Source organism: Aspergillus lucknowensis (genome assembly GCF_044049455.1).
Source record: "Aspergillus lucknowensis strain CBS 449.75 chromosome Unknown BJX67scaffold_42, whole genome shotgun sequence".
Lineage (NCBI taxonomy): Eukaryota > Fungi > Ascomycota > Eurotiomycetes > Eurotiales > Aspergillaceae > Aspergillus > Aspergillus lucknowensis.
This window is the reverse complement of record NW_027263586.1, coordinates 128,584-146,119: the sequence shown is the minus strand read 5'-3', so window position 1 is coordinate 146,119 and position 17,536 is coordinate 128,584. Positions and strand designations below refer to the sequence as shown.

The window sequence follows — 17,536 nt, the reverse complement described above, 5'->3', positions numbered from 1 at the left end:
TTTCTTCGAAATCAAATTGAGTCAAATTCTCTGATCTCTCTGATTCTCGAATTCTCTATTGTAGACCTGGGAATTCGCACATTGAGTAGTGGTGTCTGTTGGTCGTGAAACGGCCTGGTGCCAGTGGCAGGGGGGGGGACACGGACGCAGAAGAGGCGACAATGAAAGACTGGGAGATCGCAGTGGTGGAGGCGCTGGTGGATGAGGAACTGCGCGCTGCATTCGAGCAGCCATGGACGCGGTTGACGTTTATAGATGACACTAACGGCAACATCAGTATGATACCCACACACATGACAGGACGGCCTAGCGAGTTAGAGCTGGCGCAAGATATTGTGATGGATAACCACTCCATGAACGTTATCGTGCCATGACCTCAACGGTATAAGCACGGGTGACGTTGAGGATTTTTGCTCCATTCCATCTCGAGACGGAGACGACACGGCCCACGACTGTATCGATTTGACCGCGCCGTTCCCCGACTCCGACGACTTGAACGACGTGACGCCACCCCCCGAAGTAGAAGACCTCCTGTCCCCACGAATGAAAGCAGACATTCCAGCTGACAGGCTTGCTGCCTCCGTTGGTACTAAATTTCCCACTCAGGTGTCTACAGGCAAGCTATACCCCTCTCTTCCCGCTTTTACCGATTTGCTACCCCTGTCACGCTTGATATATAGATTTAGATCTAACCTGTACTATAGCAGAACTGTTTAACTGGCGAATTACATACCTAGTTGAGAATCTTTTTGTAATTCTGGTACAGGGGGCGGAGCCGTCTATCTCTGAGACGGTTATGCACAATCTTCGTAAATATGATACGCGTGCGTTAGCAGAGGTGGTTTTATCCATGTTTCTTCCAGCATTCAGAACCTTATTTGGGGTCCGTGAGATGCCCACAACGGATGAGCTCGTTAGCTGTTCGGCGCCAATAGCCGGGCAAGTACGTGGAACAGCAAATATACAACATGGAGTATATCTTACACCTGCCACTTCCGGGCCCAGATCGGCCAACTCAGACGAGCCCTTCCTCGACGGGTTAGCGGTTTTCAGTGGAGTGGTTAAATTCCGATACAAGGATTGCTCCTTGGCCTGGCTCATGGAGAACCTTTCGACACCAGGATCGCAAACAAGCCACCACCAACACTATGGCCATGGCCACCGCCGCCGTTTTCAACTCACGAGACTTCTTACTCCAGCCCCTCCCCAGATTACGGCTTGAACCATTGTTGACAGGAGGCCACAGCATATCAACGGGTCGAAAGAATTGGCAGGCGGTTTACTTATGCATCAAGGCAATCACCCTGGATCGGCGTGAATTAGAGAAACATAGAGCTAGTGATTTCTGGACGGGTGTTGTACTTATACAGATTCGTTGAGATAGCCTGCTCTAGACGGGACAACTCTAAATGAAATCGAGCTATTGATAATTAATGGCAGCACCGCCGTCGACTAGAATCTGCTCCCCAGTGACATACTTGGCCAAATCACTCGCCAGAAACACCACAACGCCCGCAATATCATCTGGCTGGCCCAACCGCCCCAGCGGCACGCGAGCCTCCATCCACGCCCGTTTCCCGTTCGCCTCCAGGTCCGCTGCATTCATACTCGTCATGATCGTCCCAGGGAGGACACAATTATAGCGTATCCCGTGCGCCCCAAACTCAACGGCCATGGACTTGGACATCGCGAGCAGCGCGGCTTTGGTGGGTGCGTAGTGCGTCAGGTTCGAGGAGCCCATTGTCGCTGTTATCGAGGAGATGGATACCACACTGCCTCCCGTGCCCTGACGCACCATCTGATGTGTCGCCGCCTGGGTCAGAAGGTATGCAGCTGTGAAGTTTACGTCCAGGTGGCGCTGTAACAAAGGCTTTGTGACCGAGGTGGCCGGGGCAAATTGGCAGATCCCCGCATTATTGACCAGCCCATCGATGCGCCCGAAGTATGAAATTGTCTGGCTCATGAGGCTGTCGGCGGCACCGTCGGCGGTCAAGTCGGTGCCTATGGCGAGATGCGACGTGCGGGACCCGTCTAGAGTTGCCTGGCCGAGGGAGTCCCTCAGAGACTGGGCTTCGGATTTTGTCTCCGACGTCCCCAGGTGGTGCAGGACGACGGCGGCGCCTTGTTGCGCACAGCGCGTGGCGATTGCACGCCCGATGCCGGAGGAGCTGCCTGTGACGGCGATTACTTTGTTTCGGAGGAGGGACATGAGGGGATGAGGAGTCCAGACGACGATCTCCTGAATTGAGTGGCGTGGGGCAGTTTATATGATCCATGGCTGGACATACAGCCGATCCAGACTATGTACAGGGTTGACTCCAACGATGCTTACTCAATCCGCACCCACCTCCGTACAGTCTTCTTGCCTACATGAGCTGTTACCCTCCGCACTATACTCTCGCTATCCAAGCCAAACCGCTGGAAATTCGCCGCTCCGGACCCTGAGTAGCCGAAGGAGTCCATTGAGATCGAAGCCGTGCAGATCCGCGCCCACAATGTGGAGACATACGCCTCGACAGAAATAATATGCGGCGTCTGCGACAGGACTTTCCCCTGGTAGTCCTCCGGCTGCTGCTCGAACAAGCTGAGACAGGGTATGCTGACCACCCGCGTTCGGATTCCATTCTCCGTGAGCTTCATGGCGGCCAGATACGCAAATTGGAGCTCCGAGCCGCAGGAGACTAATGTGACTTGCGCGTCGGGGGTGTCTAAGACCGTATAACCTCCCAGTGCAACATTCTTACGACCAGTAGATGGTATGCGAACTGCCGCTGGGTCGCGAGCAAGCGAGATAATGCTGGGTGTGCGTGCATTGCGCTCGCTCAACGCACACATCCACGCGCCGATGACCTCCTCCTCGTCAGCGGGACGAATATAGAGAAGATTCGGCATCGCACGGAACAAGGAGTCGATCTCAACCGGTTGATGCGTAGGTCCATTCTGCCCCTCGCCGATGGAGTCATGCGTCGCGACATGGATAGTGCGGAGATGGCTGAGGGCGCCCATCCGTACACCTGGGGCAGCATACAGATAAAACATGAAGAATGTCGCCGTCACAGGTATAATGGCGCCAGGGTGAAACGCCGAAAGTCCGTTGGAAATAGCAGCCATTGCGTGTTCGCGAATACCGAATCGGATGACTCGACCATCGCGATGATTACGGTCGAAGATCCGATGCGACTGGTCGCCCATTTGGTTAGAATTCCAGAGGTCGGCGCCTCCTGCCATTAGCTGAGGGATATGGGACATCAGCGTGTTGAAGGCGTGGCCGTTCCACTGGCGCGTGGCGACGGGCATGCCTTCTGGCTGGAGGTTTTGCAGGATATCAGACACATTCCCGGTCGTGCCGCCGATGAGAGCTTGAAGCTGGCGTGCTTCGTCAGGATATTTCTGTGTATATCTGGAGACAGAGTCATTCCAAGACTGTTCGAGCGCCCATCCCTGCTCGATCAGGGGCGCAAAGTAGTCCTTTGTTTGCTGAGATAGGGCGTGGGACTCCGTGTGAGTTGCAAACTTCGCCGCATCCTCGTCCGAATATGTACCGTGATGAGACTTGAACGTCCCTGCAGTCGAAGTCCCGTATCCAATGGTCGTGCGAATGTTGATAAACACAGGCTTCCCCGAAGTACTCGCTTGCGCGAGGCGCAGCGCAGCCAGAATCTCGTCGGTGGAGCTGTCCCCGTCCCAAACGTCGAGAACATCCCAGCCCAAAGCGCGCACTTTGGCGTTCGTATCCTCAGACACGATCCAGTCCAGCGGACCATCACAGGTAACTTGGTTGTTGTCGTAGCAGAGAACGAGATTATCCAGACCAAGGTGGCCGGCGATGGCCATGGCTTCCTGCGCGACGCCTTCTTGCAGGCACCCGTCGCCAGTCGTGCAGTAGACTTTAGCTGTAATTAACTCGTAGCCTGGCTTGTTAAACTGGGCAGCGAGATGTTTCGACGCAATCGCCAGTCCCACGGCGTTCGCAATGCCCTGTCCCAGAGGACCCGTAGTAACTTCAACACCAGGAACTTCAATCTCAGGATGGCCATGACACACAGTCGCCTGCCATTTGCCCGTTGAGTTAGGTGCTTTGGCACTGGCATACAGCTTCAGTTCATCCATCGTCATCTCCGGGTATCCGGCGGCATGGAGCATAGTGTACAGAAGGATCGCGGCATGACCGTTCGAGAGCACGAACCGATCCCGATTGAACCAGTCCGCGTTACGCGGGTTGTAGCGCATTGTATACCGCCACAATACGATAGCCAGAGGGACCATGCCAATCGCAGAGCCCCCGTGGCCGCCGCCGTTCTGGCGGCAGCAGTCGATGATCAGCTTGCGCAGGTCGCGGACGGCCTGCGCGTCGGAGGTAGTGTCCGTGGGATTCGTCATGTTGAACGCACGCTTATCTGGCCCAGACAGGCATTACGCTTTGTGTTATCTATATATGCTTTGTGGCTGGTATAGCATGTGCTGTCGGCTGTATGTGGATTGACGCATACACCCACCGGTTAGAACTTTTTCGGAACTGCATTCGCGCGATCAATATAGGCACTGTGACGCCATCAGTGCTATAATAACAAATCTATCATTCTTCTCTCTTCCAGGCTGTCCAACTCAAGCCTCCAAGAGCCATCATGCCTGCCCACGAGCCCCGCGCCATCATAATCGGCTGCGGCGTCGCCGGCATCGCACTCTCGGCGCGCCTCAAAAAAGACCTCAACTACAGCAACTTCATCGTCTACGAGCGCGAGGCACAGATCGGCGGCACCTGGTTCCTCAACACCTACCCCGGGGTCGGGTGCGACGTGGACTCGCACCTGTATTCGTTCTCCTTCAACCCAAACCCCAACTGGTCGAAGCGGTTCGCCGAACAGCCCGAGATCCTGGAATATCTCAACAGCACCGTTGACAAGTTCGGGATCCGGCCGCACGTGCGATGCGGGATTGAAGTTGTCGAGGCGCGCTGGGACGAGTCTGGCCGGGTCTGGCGTGTGCAGCTTCGCGACTTCGAGACTGGATATACCTTCCACCGCGAGGCGGAGATTCTCGTCTCGTGCGTCGGGACCATCTCGATCCCCAAGGACTGCGACATCCCAAAGTGGGAGTCGTTCAACGGCGCCATCTGGCACTCTGCACGCTGGAACCATGAGTACGACCTCACCGGGAGGACCGTCGCTGTCGTGGGCAACGGCTGTTCTGCGGCGCAGCTGGTGCCCCAGGTCGTGAAGCACGCAAAGAAGGTGTTCCAGTTCCAGCGCTCTGCGCAGTGGGTGACCAGCCGCGTGAATCGCGAGTTCACGGCCCTGGAGAAGTGGTGTTTCCGATACATCCCGCTGCTCGCGCGGTGGTATCGCTTCAAGCTTTGGAAGGACACGGACGCGCTGCACACACTGTATATGTCGGACACGCCTGCTTTGGTTGCACAGCGTGAAAGGGCAACCCGCAGTGCAGTCGAGTATATCAAGCAGAATGCACCAGCAAAGTACCACGACGTCCTCGTCCCTCAGTTCCCACTAGGGTGTAAACGTCGGATCTTCGACCCGGGATACCTGTCCTGCCTGTACAAGGACAACATCGAGCTGACCTCGGAGCCCATCGTCGAGTTCTTCGAGGGTGGCCTCCGCACGCCCAATCGAGACATCGCAGTCGACGCCGTCGTCCTCAGCACAGGCTTCAAGATCCAGCAGTTCCTCTCCCCGATCACCGTGTACGGCCGCCACAGCACCCTGAACGAACACTGGCAGGCGACACGCGGCGCACAGGCTTACAAGGGGACGTTCGTGGCTGGCTTCCCCAATTTCGGAATCATCTTCGGGCCCAATGCCTTCCCAGCGCACAACTCCGTCATCTACACGAACGAAGTGCAGGTCGAGTACCTGATCAAAGCGATGTTCCGCCCCGTCCTGGCCGGCCACTTCGCCACGTTGGAGGTCAAGGAGGCGGCGGAGATGTACGACGCGAATGCCCTACAGGGGAAGCTGAAGAATATGGTGTGGTCGGGTGGGTGCTCGAACTGGAATCTCGACACGAGGGGGCGCAATACGACGAATTATCCGGACAACACTTGGAAGTTCTGGTGGCAGCTGTACTGGCCGCGGTGGAGAGACTTTGATATTGGAGGGGATACGGGGAGGAGGCCGTGGCATCCGCTGCAGAAGGTTGTTGTCGCGGTGGCGGTGGTTTCACTCGCCTTGGGGGGTGCATATCACCGTCAGAGGTTTTTGCGTTAGGTTGATGCAATGTACATCTTTTATGATTGAGTATAGATCTCGGCTGGATGCTACTTCTCCCCATATCCTGTAGGCATGTCCCCTGTTATTTGAATTCACCGTCCCCTCTTATCAGGAATGAGCGTAGTGCTCAGTAGAAAAATGAATACAGGCACTATTAGACCTCTACTGGGTATGACGATGTCCTAATAGGCTCAACAGATGTCATTCACAAGTACTTCACAGACAGGGTACCCTTGCCCCAGCAATATCCACTTGGCCGCTCGTAGACCTTTCCCTCCACTTCTCGACGCAGAGCACGTGGTAGACAGTGATATATAAAATCTAATCAACATGTTCAGAGCTCGGAGCTTTCTCAACATCTCCCTTCGTAGAAGATCCCGCACCACCGGTCCCAACCCCAGCCACCACAGCTGTGTCCCGGTCCACGAAGAGGAAATCAATTTCCTCCAGCGACAGCCCACGCGTCTCGGGGAAGAGGAAGTATATCATTGGAATAAAGGCAAAATTCTGCCCTGTTAGTAATGAACATAGTAAGAGAACGGGAGGGCAGCCTACCATCGACATGAATATCAAGTACGTCTTCCACGCCAGTCGCTCGACCATCGTTGGCGTTACCATGACAATGGTGAATACCTGTCGCAGTTAGCCTTTTCTTTCTTTCTAGAGGACAGAGGCATACCCAGATCCAATTGTTCATGACAGCCAGCGCCGTGCCCTTCGCGCGGACATGCAGGGGTAGAATCTCAGCACTGTAGCACCACGGAATGGCGTTCAGGCTGACGCCGAAGAAAAGCATGAACTGCACGCACAATGTTAGAAAAGCCCTACTGAGGATCAAAGTACCCACCGTGATCAAAAACGCAATCGAAGCCTTCGACGTCGGCCCCTCCTTGTCGGTGCCTTTGAACGAAAGCAGAACCGACACCATCATCATCGAAACCGCCATCCCAAACGCCCCGACCATCATCGGCTTCTTGCGCCCAAATTTGTCCAGGCCCAGCGCTGGAACGAGCGAGCCGATCACAAAGGCAAACTCGACACACCCGGCAACTGCCAGTGCGGTTGTGTATTCGAGGCCGACGTTCTGCTCGAGGATGGTCGGGGCGTAGAAGACGATGATGTTGATGCCGGCCCACTGTACTTGTCAACGCTGGCCAAAGAGCACATGGGAGAGTCTATTGATAAGTTCTTTACCTGATTCATGAAAAGCACAAGACAGGCAAGGCCCAGCCGATGCCCGGTCTTCAATGCATCAGGACGCAGAATCTGCAGCCACCGGAAAGGCTTCTCCTCTTCCAACGCGACAGCCTGCAGCATCGCCTCGCGCTCTTCGACAACGTACGTATCGTCCTGCGGGAGGTCAAAGACGTACGACATCACCTCCGTTGCCTCGCTTGCTCGTCCGCGCTTCACGAGCCATCGTGGAGTCTCGGGGACCCCAAACACAATGACGCTGATTGCTAGCGCGGGGACAATTTGTCCTGCAATAGGGAGACGCCAGGAGACGGGGCCATCGGTGAAGCTGAGGCCGAAGACAAAGAAGTAGGCAATTGTAATTCCGAGGCCGGTGAAGAGGACCTTTGTTATGAGTCTCAGGTTATCGCAGAGAGGGATCGAGTACTCACCTCTGTTGTAACGAGTCGGCCACGGTACTGACTCTTGCAGAGCTCAGCTTGGCTACGCGTATTAGATGGATGAGAACAGACACTGCGTTCCAGACTTACTACATGGGTACCGTGGACGTGTCAATTCCAACACCTACAGTCGTTAGCTAGAGTCACGAATCGAGAAAGTAAACATACCCAAGCCCGTTATCACACGCCCGATCATCAATTCAGGAATCTAAACACAAGTTTAGTGAAGTCATTACCACAGTGCAGTCGACGTACGTTGAATGCAGCGCACTGCAGAATCGCCCCAATGGAGGTCAGAGCCATCGCGACCAGGATGACCGTGCGACGGCCGATTCTCTCGCCGATGAAGAAGTTTATGATGCATCCAACAAGACATCCAATGTTATAGATCGATACTGCGCGAGTTAGTGAGGATTGATGCGGATTGCGGACAGCCTACCGATAATCCCCAGAAATCCAGCACTGGGACGATGAAAGGTATCGAGAAAGTCATTATTCGTGACAATGCCTGGGTTGTTAGCCGCGATTAGATGGTTGATGCATTGGTTGTACCTCCAAATACCCCCTGATCGTAGCCGAATCTATATCCATTAGTAGAGAACGCACTCAAAGACCGGAGAACCTACAGGAGAAACGCTGCCAGACAGGTGCATGTAATCGCAAACTGGACAGAGAAGCCAGGCTTGAACCAGCGATATTCCTTCATGGCGAGTAGCAATTGTTGTACTGAAGTAGAACGCTATCCTTTCATGCAGGAGGTGATGCAAATCAAGAAAAGGAAACACTAGTCCGCTTTAATACACCCCGGATATAACCTGCAGGCTGGGGTAGCGGCATTTACCCCAGGTTTTATGGACGATCCTAGTTGGAGAAAGGAGCAAGACGTGGGCCGAACCAGAGTTGGTCCATGTTGCCGGTTTCAGAGACGGGGTATAAGTTAGAATAAGTTTGATGCCGATGAGAATTGCCTCACATTGGGACAACAAGCAGGTCTTCAACATGGGTGGCTCTGAAGCTGAATACGTCTTCCCGAATTTTGACGATACAACGCCTGTCCCAGGAGCTCCAAAAGGATGTCTTTGGGGCTTTTTCGACCGCGACGGGAAGAAAGATGAGATTGGCAGTACGGGTCACTCCAAGATCTTCGGCGTGACAACCAACTGACAAGAGGCAGCTCTCAACCTTCTCGCACGCGATGTTGTCACAGCAGCCAGCAAGGAGATCCAAACCGGAATCCATGTGCAGCTCGACTGGCCGCTGCATTCCCTCACGTATCCGTCCTTCGGCAGGAAGCCGTTCCACCACCGCATTATCAGCTTGAAGGAGAGCCTTTCAACCTTTGGGTTCGACGATGAGATCCACATCAACACGCAGAGCGGCTCGCAGTGGGATAGTCTGCGACATGTATGGCCCCGTTAAATGTATTTGCCGGTACTGACTGCAGCAGCATGCATGCCAACAGCAAAGGGTATTCTACAATGGCTTGACGTTCGAAGAGTCGCTTAAGTCAGAGAAAAACGGAATTCACAGTTAGTGCCTGTTTTGCTATTTTTGATCTTCAACTGATTGAATAGACTGGTGTGAGCGCGGAGGCATCGTCGGACGAGGCGTGTTGGTCGATATGGTACCTCACCAGCGTCGTTCCTCATTCAGCTCGTCTAACGAATTCAAGGTCCGATTCTATGAATCCCGAGACGGCAAAGCCCCTAATGCAGCCTCACGGCACGAAATCCCCATAGATGACGTTGTCGCCGCCCTCAAAGCCCAAGGCACCACAACCCGACAGGGCGACATCCTCGTGGTCCGCAGCGGCTTCGTGCGATGGCACAACAGCGCCACAGACGCAGAGCGACGCCGCGGAACGTTTGAAAAAGCCGAGTTCATTGGCCTCGAGGCATCCGAGAAGACAGTGCGCTGGCTGTACGAGCACCATTTCGCCGCGTTAGTCGGCGACACGGTGGCCTTTGAAGCGTGGCCTCCGCAGCCAGACTCGCCGTGGATTCTGCATGAGTGGGCGCTGGGCTGGTGGGGGACGCCGCTGGGGGAGATGTGGGATCTGGAGAGACTGAGTGAGGAGTGCGAGAGACATCAACGGTGGGAGTTTTTCTTGACGAGTGCGCCGTTGCATGTGCGTGGAGGGGTTGGGAGTCCGCCAGGTGCTATCGCCATTTTCTAGCTGCAGATAAATGTTCAGGAAAGATCGAATACAGTCATTCTACACCTCCTTCAAACTGCAGTTAACCCGATATGCAGGAAATCGAGCCGGTTATGGACTTGAGTCACGCTAGGGAGGCAATATATCCTGGCAATGCATGGCCGTCAAGGTATTTAACCAACCACAGAATCCTCACACAATCAACAGCAAACCTCACAATGGCATCCGAAGTAAGTACACCACCCCAGCTTCAGCAATGCTCATCTAAACACAGTAGCGCACCTTTCAGAGACCCCTGAACCACGTCGCCGTCTCCGTGGCAGACATCTCGGCCGTCGTGCCCTGGTACACGCGCCTCTTCGGCTTCCAGCTCATCGGGCAGATCAGCCACATCAAACGCGCTGATACCCCTGACGCCGGAATTTTCAGTATCTACCCGCCGGAATTAAACGAGGTGAAGATAGCGTATATGAGCACGGGGAATGGAGTGGGATTCGAAGTCTTTGAATTCGTGGACCCCCCGGCACAAGCGCCGACGACGCCACTGAGCGGGTCGCAGTTTGAGTATACCCGGGCCGGATTCTTCCACGTCTGTGTGACGGATCCTGACCCGGAAGCCCGGGCGCAGAAGGTCGTAGAAGCCGGTGGGCGCAGACTGGGGAAGATGGTGAAGCTGGCGGGGGGGACGGAGTGTCTGTATGTTGCTGACCCGTGGGGGAACGTGGTGGAGATTCTGGACACCAGCTTCGAGCGGCTGGCCAGTGCATTTGCCGCGATGGAGGAGCTACCGATGTCGAGTCGGTGACGGATTCATTCCTCCCTTCTTTCCTTTATTCCCCTTCATTCAGTCACTCGATCTTTCCTCATATGGTCCCCCTGAAGGTCTATTGCCGGGCTCCTTGCAGGTTTCAATATTGCTAGATAGACCTCAACTCAGATTCCTGATCTGCTTTCATCCGGTTGAATGCTTATCTTTGTGCTTACTCATCTGAATCTCCCCTCGCTTGGATAAATAGTGGAAGTCGCACTGAGGGGGAGTCGCTTTCGTATCTCTCCGTCGCAAGCAAGATGGCGTCCACGCACGGAGTCTACTCCAAGACCCTTCCACTGAACAATGGTATATCTCAGCCAGCCTGAATAGGAGTAAATTGTCTAACAGGCCAGGCACACATATCCCTGCAGTCGGACTCGGCACCTGGCAAGGTACGACATCCCCAGCACAGGAATAACTCCCAACTCACCACAGCAGGCTCCTCCAACCCAGGCGACAAGGACAAGCTACGCGACTCGATCATCCACGCCCTCCACACAGGCTACCGCCTTATCGACACAGCACAGTACTACTTCGTCGAGCCCGTCGTCGGCGAAGCCGTGCGCGCCTCGGGAATCCCCCGCTCCGAAATCACCGTCATCACCAAGTTCTGGAGCGAATGGCACCACGACCCCGCGGCGGCGCTGCAGAACTCGCTCGACGCGCTGGACCTCGAGTATATCGATATCTTCCTGATGCACTGGCCGTGCGCGTCGACGCCGGACGGGAAGACGTACCTGGGCATCGAGCAGTCGCCGACGTTCGTCGAGACGTGGAAGAAGATGGAGGCGCTAGTGGGCGACAAATGCCGCGCGATCGGAGTCAGCAATTTCACGCAGAAGACGCTGGATGTGCTGTTGGCTGAGGCGACGGTCGTCCCCGTGGTGAATCAGGTCGAATTGCATGCGTTCAACCCGAATCTGAGGCTCGTGCCGTACTGTCAGGAACGTGGGATCCAGGTCATGAGTTGGAGGTAAGCGCTTGACGACTACTACAGGCCCAGACGAAGCTGATGAAGCAGTACCATGGGCGGAGGCGCAGCGTATGACTCCCGAGCGGGCGAGATCCTCACGCACCCTCTCTTCCAGCGCATAGCGGCGCGTCACTCCTGCTCGACCGGCGTGGTGTCCCTCTCGTGGGCTGTGCAGCGTGGAATCATCATCATCCCCAAAAGCAGCTCGCTGAAGCGGCTCGACGAGAATATCCGGCTCGTCACTTTAGACGAGAGCGAGATGGATGAAATCAACAACGCCCACCAGAATATCTGCCAGCTACGGATTGCCGACGGGATCAAGGGTTTGCGGGGAGAGGTTGGTGGGAAGAAAACGATCCTAGGCTGGACGGTGGAGGATTTCGGGTGGGAAGATGCAGAGGGAAACTGGTTAACCTGATAGTTTGATATTTATATATACAATGGCATCGTAGTTATATACGCCTGTCCCGTCACTGCGGCAGAAGCATCTCCAGCGGCATATCAAACAACGACGACAGCATCGGATTGCTCTGCCACGGCTCATACCCCAGCAACCCATTGAACACACCAGCTTCCGGCGTCGAGTTTGCCGTAGACATAATCCCATTCATCTCCCCAGCCGTAGTCGTCTGATAAAAAGAATTCCCAATCGAGTCCTGCCCCCGCAGACGCCCCTCCGCAACCCGGCTACACAACCCGTTGAAAAGCTGCATGATCCAGGGGCTCGGGTCCCAGCACTCGCGTGCCTCGTGCAGAACCATTTGGCAGTTTGTGAGGGCCGATCGGCCGAGCTGTGCAACCAACTTGTGTGAGCTGCGCAACTTGGTGTAGAAGACGGCCTGGGCGAGGAAGATTCCGTGGAAGAACTCGTGTGGCATTAGCAGCGACACCGACCGGGTAACCATTGTACAGGCTACTGCTGAGATCTGTTGCGCGGCTGCGTCGGTGATATCCTCGGCCTGTGTGTATTCCTCGTCGACCGTCTCCCCTACGCCCGGTTGGTGGAGTGGCTGACCGAGGTACAGGAGGATGATATGGTGGTTGTATTGGACGGCAAGGGTCATCGTGAAGAGATCGAGAGTTCCCAAATCAGCCGTCGGGTCATCATTCCAAGCAAGAACAGCCGGAAGCGACTCACGCCAGTTGTGTAGTCGCGTCTGCAGTTCGTTGGGGAGGATTCGCGGGCGTCCAGGCGAGAACCGCCCATTGACAATATCACGCAGAATCAGGGATAGCCGTGCAATCTGTATCTGATACTGCGCATACGTGCTCTGCGGACTCGAACAGTCAAGCACACCGGGCGACGGCGCATCATGAGCAAAGTCTTCCAGCAACAACATCTCCGTATCCGACTGGGCGATATCGATCCGGAACGGGCGTCCCACGAGCGCGCTGCACGAACTATCGCGAACAACAAGAATCCACCAAATCCGACGCAGGAGGCTCTTATCCTGCGGCTGCATGTTTGTCGTCACGGTGGACCGGTGGATGCCGATGCCCTCGGCGATAGTGACGGCGGTGCTGATCCAGGAGTAGAAGTTCCAGTAGTTATTCGGCCCGCCGCCCCAGAAGGTCATACAGATTGCGCTCTGGAGGATGACAATTTTGTTGATTTCGTATCCTGAGTCGAATAGGACCTTCACTTTCTTGTAAAAGCCAAAGCGCGCGTCGCGGCGGGATTGGTAGCCGGCTTGGTGGAGGAGGGAGAGGGGGCAGAAGGTTGTTGCAATGAAGCAAATGGAGTACAGAAGGATAAGAGGTACTTCGCCGGCCGCGTGCTGGGCCATGAGCTCTTGCCGGTTGACGAGGGGGTATGCTGGGTAGACGCGGTCCAGAAATACAGTCATAAGTGCGTCGAGGTGCTGTTTTTCGGGGAGATCGAACACGCCCTTTGTTCTAAGATAGTCCAGGTCTTCAGGCAGCAGATGCGCAGGGGCCTGCTGGTCTGGTATGCCAGAGGATGGATCATGGCCCGGCAGAGGAGGACCAGGATGGTGCAGCTTGAGACGACCTCCCTCGTTGAGATCATCGAGCACGATGGCTAACGGAAACGATTCCCCGAGGTATGTGATGGAGCACTTGTCGACGAACTCCTTTTTATTGCGGCGGCTATTCACGAAGTGGTCGAACATCGTCGACCACGAGATGTCGCGATAGGAAGAGCCATTCCCTTCGGACTGAAGCGAGGGCTGGTCAGGCGACCGAGCTGCCCATGAGCCCTGCGAGAACGACGCCGGTCGAGCGGAGGATGCATCTCTTGGGGATGCAGCTGTATGATTCTGGTCCTGCTCTTGGACTGGAGCTGAAGTGTCGACTGCGAGATCGGTGTCTCTCGTTAGGCTGTCTTGCTCTCGATCAGCCTCAACGAACGGCACTTCTGACGGGGCATCACCCGATAAGCGGGATGCAGCATGTTGACCCTTGGACTGGCTCTTCCGGATATAAGTCCCTCGTCGGGTCGGGCGAAGCACACATTCTGGAGCATTGCTCTGCGCGCAATTGCCGCACGGGATGCGCAACATGGCATCGCACTTGATGCGTTTCTGGTTACATCTTTTACACGCCTTCCCGGCTCTGACTCGGGCAGTTTCTGGCTTTCGAGGTTTCTGAGGACGTGGCATGCTTGCGTTGAGGAGCTTTTGACAAAAAAAATGCGGAGACGAAAGGCCATAAAGGCTGAAAGATGGGACCTCGGACAATCCCCGAACTCGAAGGCAATGCTTCCCCGCACAGCCCAGTCATGATTTTATTGGAGTATTCCAGATGATGGAGACACCTGAATCACAATATAACCGAGGACTCCGACTGCCATTGAGACTATATTACACAGGCTCGAACTGACGTCCTGGTTATAGAGCTGGTGAGATTGCTATACCCCCACTCTCTACTCTGTATCTTGGACATGGCCACCGTCACAGCGCTCCAGTACTACGGAAGGAAGGATGTCAGGCTCGAGCAGGTTCCATCGCTGTATGTCCGCCCCTTCACTCTTTTGGAGTACGCTGGCTAATGCTGGCAGTCCATGCGGCCCTGATGAAGTCCGTCTCCAGATTGCCTACTGCGGCATCTGCGGCTCCGATATCCATGAATACCTCGGCGGCCCGATCTTCCCTCCAAAGGCTGGAGAGAAGCATCCCTGGACAGGACACCAGTTGCCTGTCACACTGGGCCACGAAATGTCTGGAACAATTGTCGAAGTAGGGTCAGGCGTATCGGATCCCAAGCTGCAAGTTGGGGCACGAGTCGCTGTGAACCCAGCGTGGACTGATCGCCACTACGGCCTGGAGCCCTGCACGGCTTGTGAACTGGGTATGTCGAATATCTGCAAACGATACGCATCCTACGGCCTCAGCGCGGCTGGTGGCGGTCTTGCGACTGAAATTGTAGTCAAGCATCTCTCTTGCATTCCCCTTCCAGACTCTGTCTCCCTGAAAGTCGGAGCTCTGATGGAACCCCTGGCCGTCGCCTGGCACTGCATTCGAACCTCGGGATTCCAGAAAGGGCAGACAGCTCTTATTCTAGGCGCTGGCCCCATTGGTCTCGCTATACTAATGCTCCTCCGCGTTTGGGGCGCAAAGACTGTCGTGATCAGCGAGCCGACAGCCTCACGAAAGAGAATGGCAAACGACTTCGGCGCTGATCTTGTCGTCGACCCGACCAGGTTTACAGCACCGAAGAATGGCCCCGACCCTGTGGTCATCGCAACTCAAGGAGCAGTGCACGCAGACGGGGTTGATGTAGCCTTCGACGCCACTGGGATCCAGACAACCCTGGATACCGCGATCGCAGCGGTACGTCCGGGAGGGACAGTTTTCAACGTGGCCATCCATGAGAAGCCTCTCATGATCAATCTGAACGACCTGACGCTGTCAGAGCGGCGCCTTATGGGGGGTATATGTTATACGCAGGACGACTTCCGAGATCTCCTCCAGGCGCTGCAGAAGGGAGGGATCCCAGCCGAGAAACTGATTACTTCGGTCGTGGACCTGGACGACGTAGTCGAGAAGGGGTTGTTGGAGTTGATTCGCAATAAGGCGGCGCACGTTAAAATCTTGATTACTCCCAATCGAGTGCGTTCGGTGCGTCTGTAGATAGCTAGCTTCCGTAGCGTTTGTTGAGTCGACGCATATTGCAGGAGTTCATATAGCAGCGCAGTATTTAATATATCCGAGCGGTAGTTCTCCTTCCCACCCCGCAACTCAGTCTGGCCATTGGAACAAGACACCCCTCAGTCATGTATGGTGCAAGTCGATACATCTCCCTTGCTCAATTAAATCAAGCATGTTTGACAATAACTGCTCGACGCCTGTTCTCAACAACCCCGCGCCCAAAATCAAATCAAACGCCGCAAGATGGAGAAGAAAAGTTCCTCACGCACCATGTCATGGACCTGTTCTCCCTTCGTGGCCGCACCATCGCAATCACAGGCGGCGCGCAGGGAATTGGACTGGCACTCGCATTTGCCGCGGCCGAAGCAGGGGCACAAGTCGCCATCCTCGACGCAGCGTCCAAGCCGCATGACAATTATAATCGATTGAAGAAGATAGCGAGGTCGCGGTACTACCAGTAACTCTCACCAAAATCGCGCGAGTGAGTGTTGGTTGCTAACGTCCACCAGAGCGGATGTGACCGACTACAATGGTCTGGAGCAGACGTTCGAGCGCATCAAAGAAGATTTCGGGGGTATTCACGGCTGGTGCGTTTCCCACGTCGCCCCCTCAAGAGTGATTCTGAACCCTCCAGTATAACGGCCGCCGGGATATGCCCAGATCAACCATTTCTCGAGCGACCCTGGCAAGAGGTCAAGCGATGCTTCGACATCAACGTCCTCGGCACGTTCTACACGGCGCAACTCGCCGCACGACACATGGTACGGAACAAATCCCAAGCCATTGAGTCGGATGCAACCTCCAGCATCGTCATGATCGGATCCGTTGCTGCACACCGCGCCAGCGCCGGCCAGTACATCAGCGACTACTGCTCCAGCAAGGGGGCTGTGCTTTCTCTTGTCAAAGAGCTAGGCGTGGAATTGGCCGAGCAGAGGATCCGAGTAAACTGTATTTCGCCGGGGTGAGCCATTCGAGTTTGTGCACTCCGACTGCTCCTCTTCTCTAACCAACCCTAGTTACATCCGTACGGATCTCATGTTCGATATTGCGAAGCATCGCCCGAAACTAGCCGCCATATTGCAGTCGGAGCCGCCGATGAAGCGTATGGGTGACCGACTCGATCTCAAAGCCGCGGCTGTGTATCTTCTCAGCGAGGGGAGTGCGTATATGACCGGTGGAGAGATCTTGATTACGGGGGGGCTGCATGCTGGGCGAATCAATTAGCAGCTGAAAAAGCAAGTCTTCTTAAGTGTTGTCGGGTGAGAAGTGTTGCATCGCTTACCGGAGCGTTCCACGTCTTTAATATCGCGCCTCATCCATTCCATCATTGGTCATCGCGGTGTTGTATTCGTATGCCGCCGGTTGGAGTATTTATAAGCGCCCATACAAATAACGTTGGCCCGTTGCAAGGCTTGTAAGTTGTGTTGGTCGAGAAAAAAGCACATCGTCAGAGTTCCCACGTGGGTGTTGTGGCTGCTCTCCACTGCAATCGATGCCTCTTTCGTCAGCAATGGGCGTAACAACACTTTCTTTGTGACTCATTTAAGGTCTGATGGCCTATGAAGGGAAGATCCGAAGATTGAGATGTGTTGAAGAAGCCGAGGACGCGAAGCCATGGGAAGAAGCGAAA

General features: G+C 55.0%; 10 protein-coding genes across 10 annotated transcripts; 6 read left to right on the top strand and 4 right to left on the bottom strand.

Annotated features, from left to right (window-relative positions):
* Nucleotides 1–1,383: 1,383 nt before the first annotated feature.
* BJX67DRAFT_390102 (SDR family NAD(P)-dependent oxidoreductase) lies at nt 1,384–2,221 on the bottom strand. Its single transcript, XM_071034589.1, has one exon. The coding sequence runs from the start codon at nt 2,207–2,209 to the stop codon at nt 1,421–1,423; it is 789 nt and encodes a 262-aa protein (XP_070883251.1). The 5' UTR covers nt 2,210–2,221; the 3' UTR covers nt 1,384–1,420.
* Nucleotides 2,222–2,328: 107 nt separating this feature from the next.
* On the bottom strand, nt 2,329–4,380 carry BJX67DRAFT_383932 (Transketolase, thiamine diphosphate binding domain-containing protein; the record flags this gene model as incomplete). Its single annotated transcript, XM_071033564.1, has 1 exon — nt 2,329–4,380. The coding sequence occupies one exon, from the start codon at nt 4,378–4,380 to the stop codon at nt 2,329–2,331; it is 2,052 nt and encodes a 683-aa protein (XP_070883250.1).
* A 245-nt stretch (nt 4,381–4,625) lies between these two features.
* BJX67DRAFT_390099 (flavin-containing monooxygenase) lies at nt 4,626–6,221 on the top strand (the record flags this gene model as incomplete). Its single annotated transcript, XM_071034588.1, has 1 exon — nt 4,626–6,221. One exon carries the CDS (start codon nt 4,626–4,628, stop codon nt 6,219–6,221), a length of 1,596 nt encoding a protein of 531 aa, XP_070883249.1.
* A 324-nt stretch (nt 6,222–6,545) lies between these two features.
* On the bottom strand, nt 6,546–8,564 carry BJX67DRAFT_383930 (general substrate transporter; the record flags this gene model as incomplete). Its single annotated transcript, XM_071033563.1, has 12 exons — nt 6,546–6,731; nt 6,780–6,857; nt 6,904–7,023; nt 7,072–7,359; nt 7,419–7,802; nt 7,850–7,901; nt 7,949–7,982; nt 8,027–8,066; nt 8,114–8,253; nt 8,298–8,366; nt 8,411–8,439; nt 8,485–8,564. The coding sequence occupies 12 exons, from the start codon at nt 8,562–8,564 to the stop codon at nt 6,546–6,548; spliced, it is 1,500 nt and encodes a 499-aa protein (XP_070883248.1).
* Nucleotides 8,565–8,857: 293 nt separating this feature from the next.
* On the top strand, nt 8,858–10,034 carry BJX67DRAFT_383929 (uncharacterized protein; the record flags this gene model as incomplete). Its single annotated transcript, XM_071033562.1, has 5 exons — nt 8,858–8,981; nt 9,033–9,262; nt 9,306–9,387; nt 9,433–9,482; nt 9,531–10,034. 5 exons carry the CDS (start codon nt 8,858–8,860, stop codon nt 10,032–10,034), a joined length of 990 nt encoding a protein of 329 aa, XP_070883247.1.
* A 197-nt stretch (nt 10,035–10,231) lies between these two features.
* On the top strand, nt 10,232–10,818 carry BJX67DRAFT_383928 (Glyoxalase/Bleomycin resistance protein/Dihydroxybiphenyl dioxygenase; the record flags this gene model as incomplete). The annotated part of the gene is made up of 2 exons (XM_071033561.1): nt 10,232–10,243; nt 10,291–10,818. 2 exons carry the CDS (start codon nt 10,232–10,234, stop codon nt 10,816–10,818), a joined length of 540 nt encoding a protein of 179 aa, XP_070883246.1.
* Nucleotides 10,819–11,081: 263 nt separating this feature from the next.
* BJX67DRAFT_383927 (aldo/keto reductase) lies at nt 11,082–12,215 on the top strand (the record flags this gene model as incomplete). The annotated part of the gene is made up of 4 exons (XM_071033560.1): nt 11,082–11,130; nt 11,178–11,216; nt 11,263–11,797; nt 11,846–12,215. 4 exons carry the CDS (start codon nt 11,082–11,084, stop codon nt 12,213–12,215), a joined length of 993 nt encoding a protein of 330 aa, XP_070883245.1.
* Nucleotides 12,216–12,267: 52 nt separating this feature from the next.
* On the bottom strand, nt 12,268–14,418 carry BJX67DRAFT_383926 (Zn(II)2Cys6 transcription factor; the record flags this gene model as incomplete). Its single annotated transcript, XM_071033559.1, has 1 exon — nt 12,268–14,418. The coding sequence occupies one exon, from the start codon at nt 14,416–14,418 to the stop codon at nt 12,268–12,270; it is 2,151 nt and encodes a 716-aa protein (XP_070883244.1).
* Nucleotides 14,419–14,538: 120 nt separating this feature from the next.
* On the top strand, nt 14,539–16,077 carry BJX67DRAFT_361666 (2,3-butanediol dehydrogenase). The gene is made up of 2 exons (XM_071029905.1): nt 14,539–14,767; nt 14,817–16,077. Exons 1-2 carry the CDS (start codon nt 14,700–14,702, stop codon nt 15,886–15,888), a joined length of 1,140 nt encoding a protein of 379 aa, XP_070883243.1. The 5' UTR covers nt 14,539–14,699; the 3' UTR covers nt 15,889–16,077.
* BJX67DRAFT_383924 (uncharacterized protein) lies at nt 16,032–17,130 on the top strand (the record flags this gene model as incomplete). Its single annotated transcript, XM_071033558.1, has 4 exons — nt 16,032–16,363; nt 16,416–16,493; nt 16,541–16,867; nt 16,923–17,130. The coding sequence occupies 4 exons, from the start codon at nt 16,032–16,034 to the stop codon at nt 17,128–17,130; spliced, it is 945 nt and encodes a 314-aa protein (XP_070883242.1).
* Between the last annotated feature and the right edge of the window lie 406 nt (nt 17,131–17,536).

Excerpts from the sequence above, each read along its gene's own strand:
- BJX67DRAFT_361666 (XM_071029905.1), top strand. The coding sequence starts at position 14,700 with ATGGCCACCGTCACAGCGCTCCAGTACTACGGAAGGAAGGATGTCAGG. Across the intron at positions 14,768-14,816 it reads CTCGAGCAGGTTCCATCGCT|TCCATGCGGCCCTGATGAAG; the intron begins GTATGTCCGCCC and ends TAATGCTGGCAG.
- BJX67DRAFT_390102 (XM_071034589.1), bottom strand. The coding sequence starts at position 2,209 with ATGTCCCTCCTCCGAAACAAAGTAATCGCCGTCACAGGCAGCTCCTCC.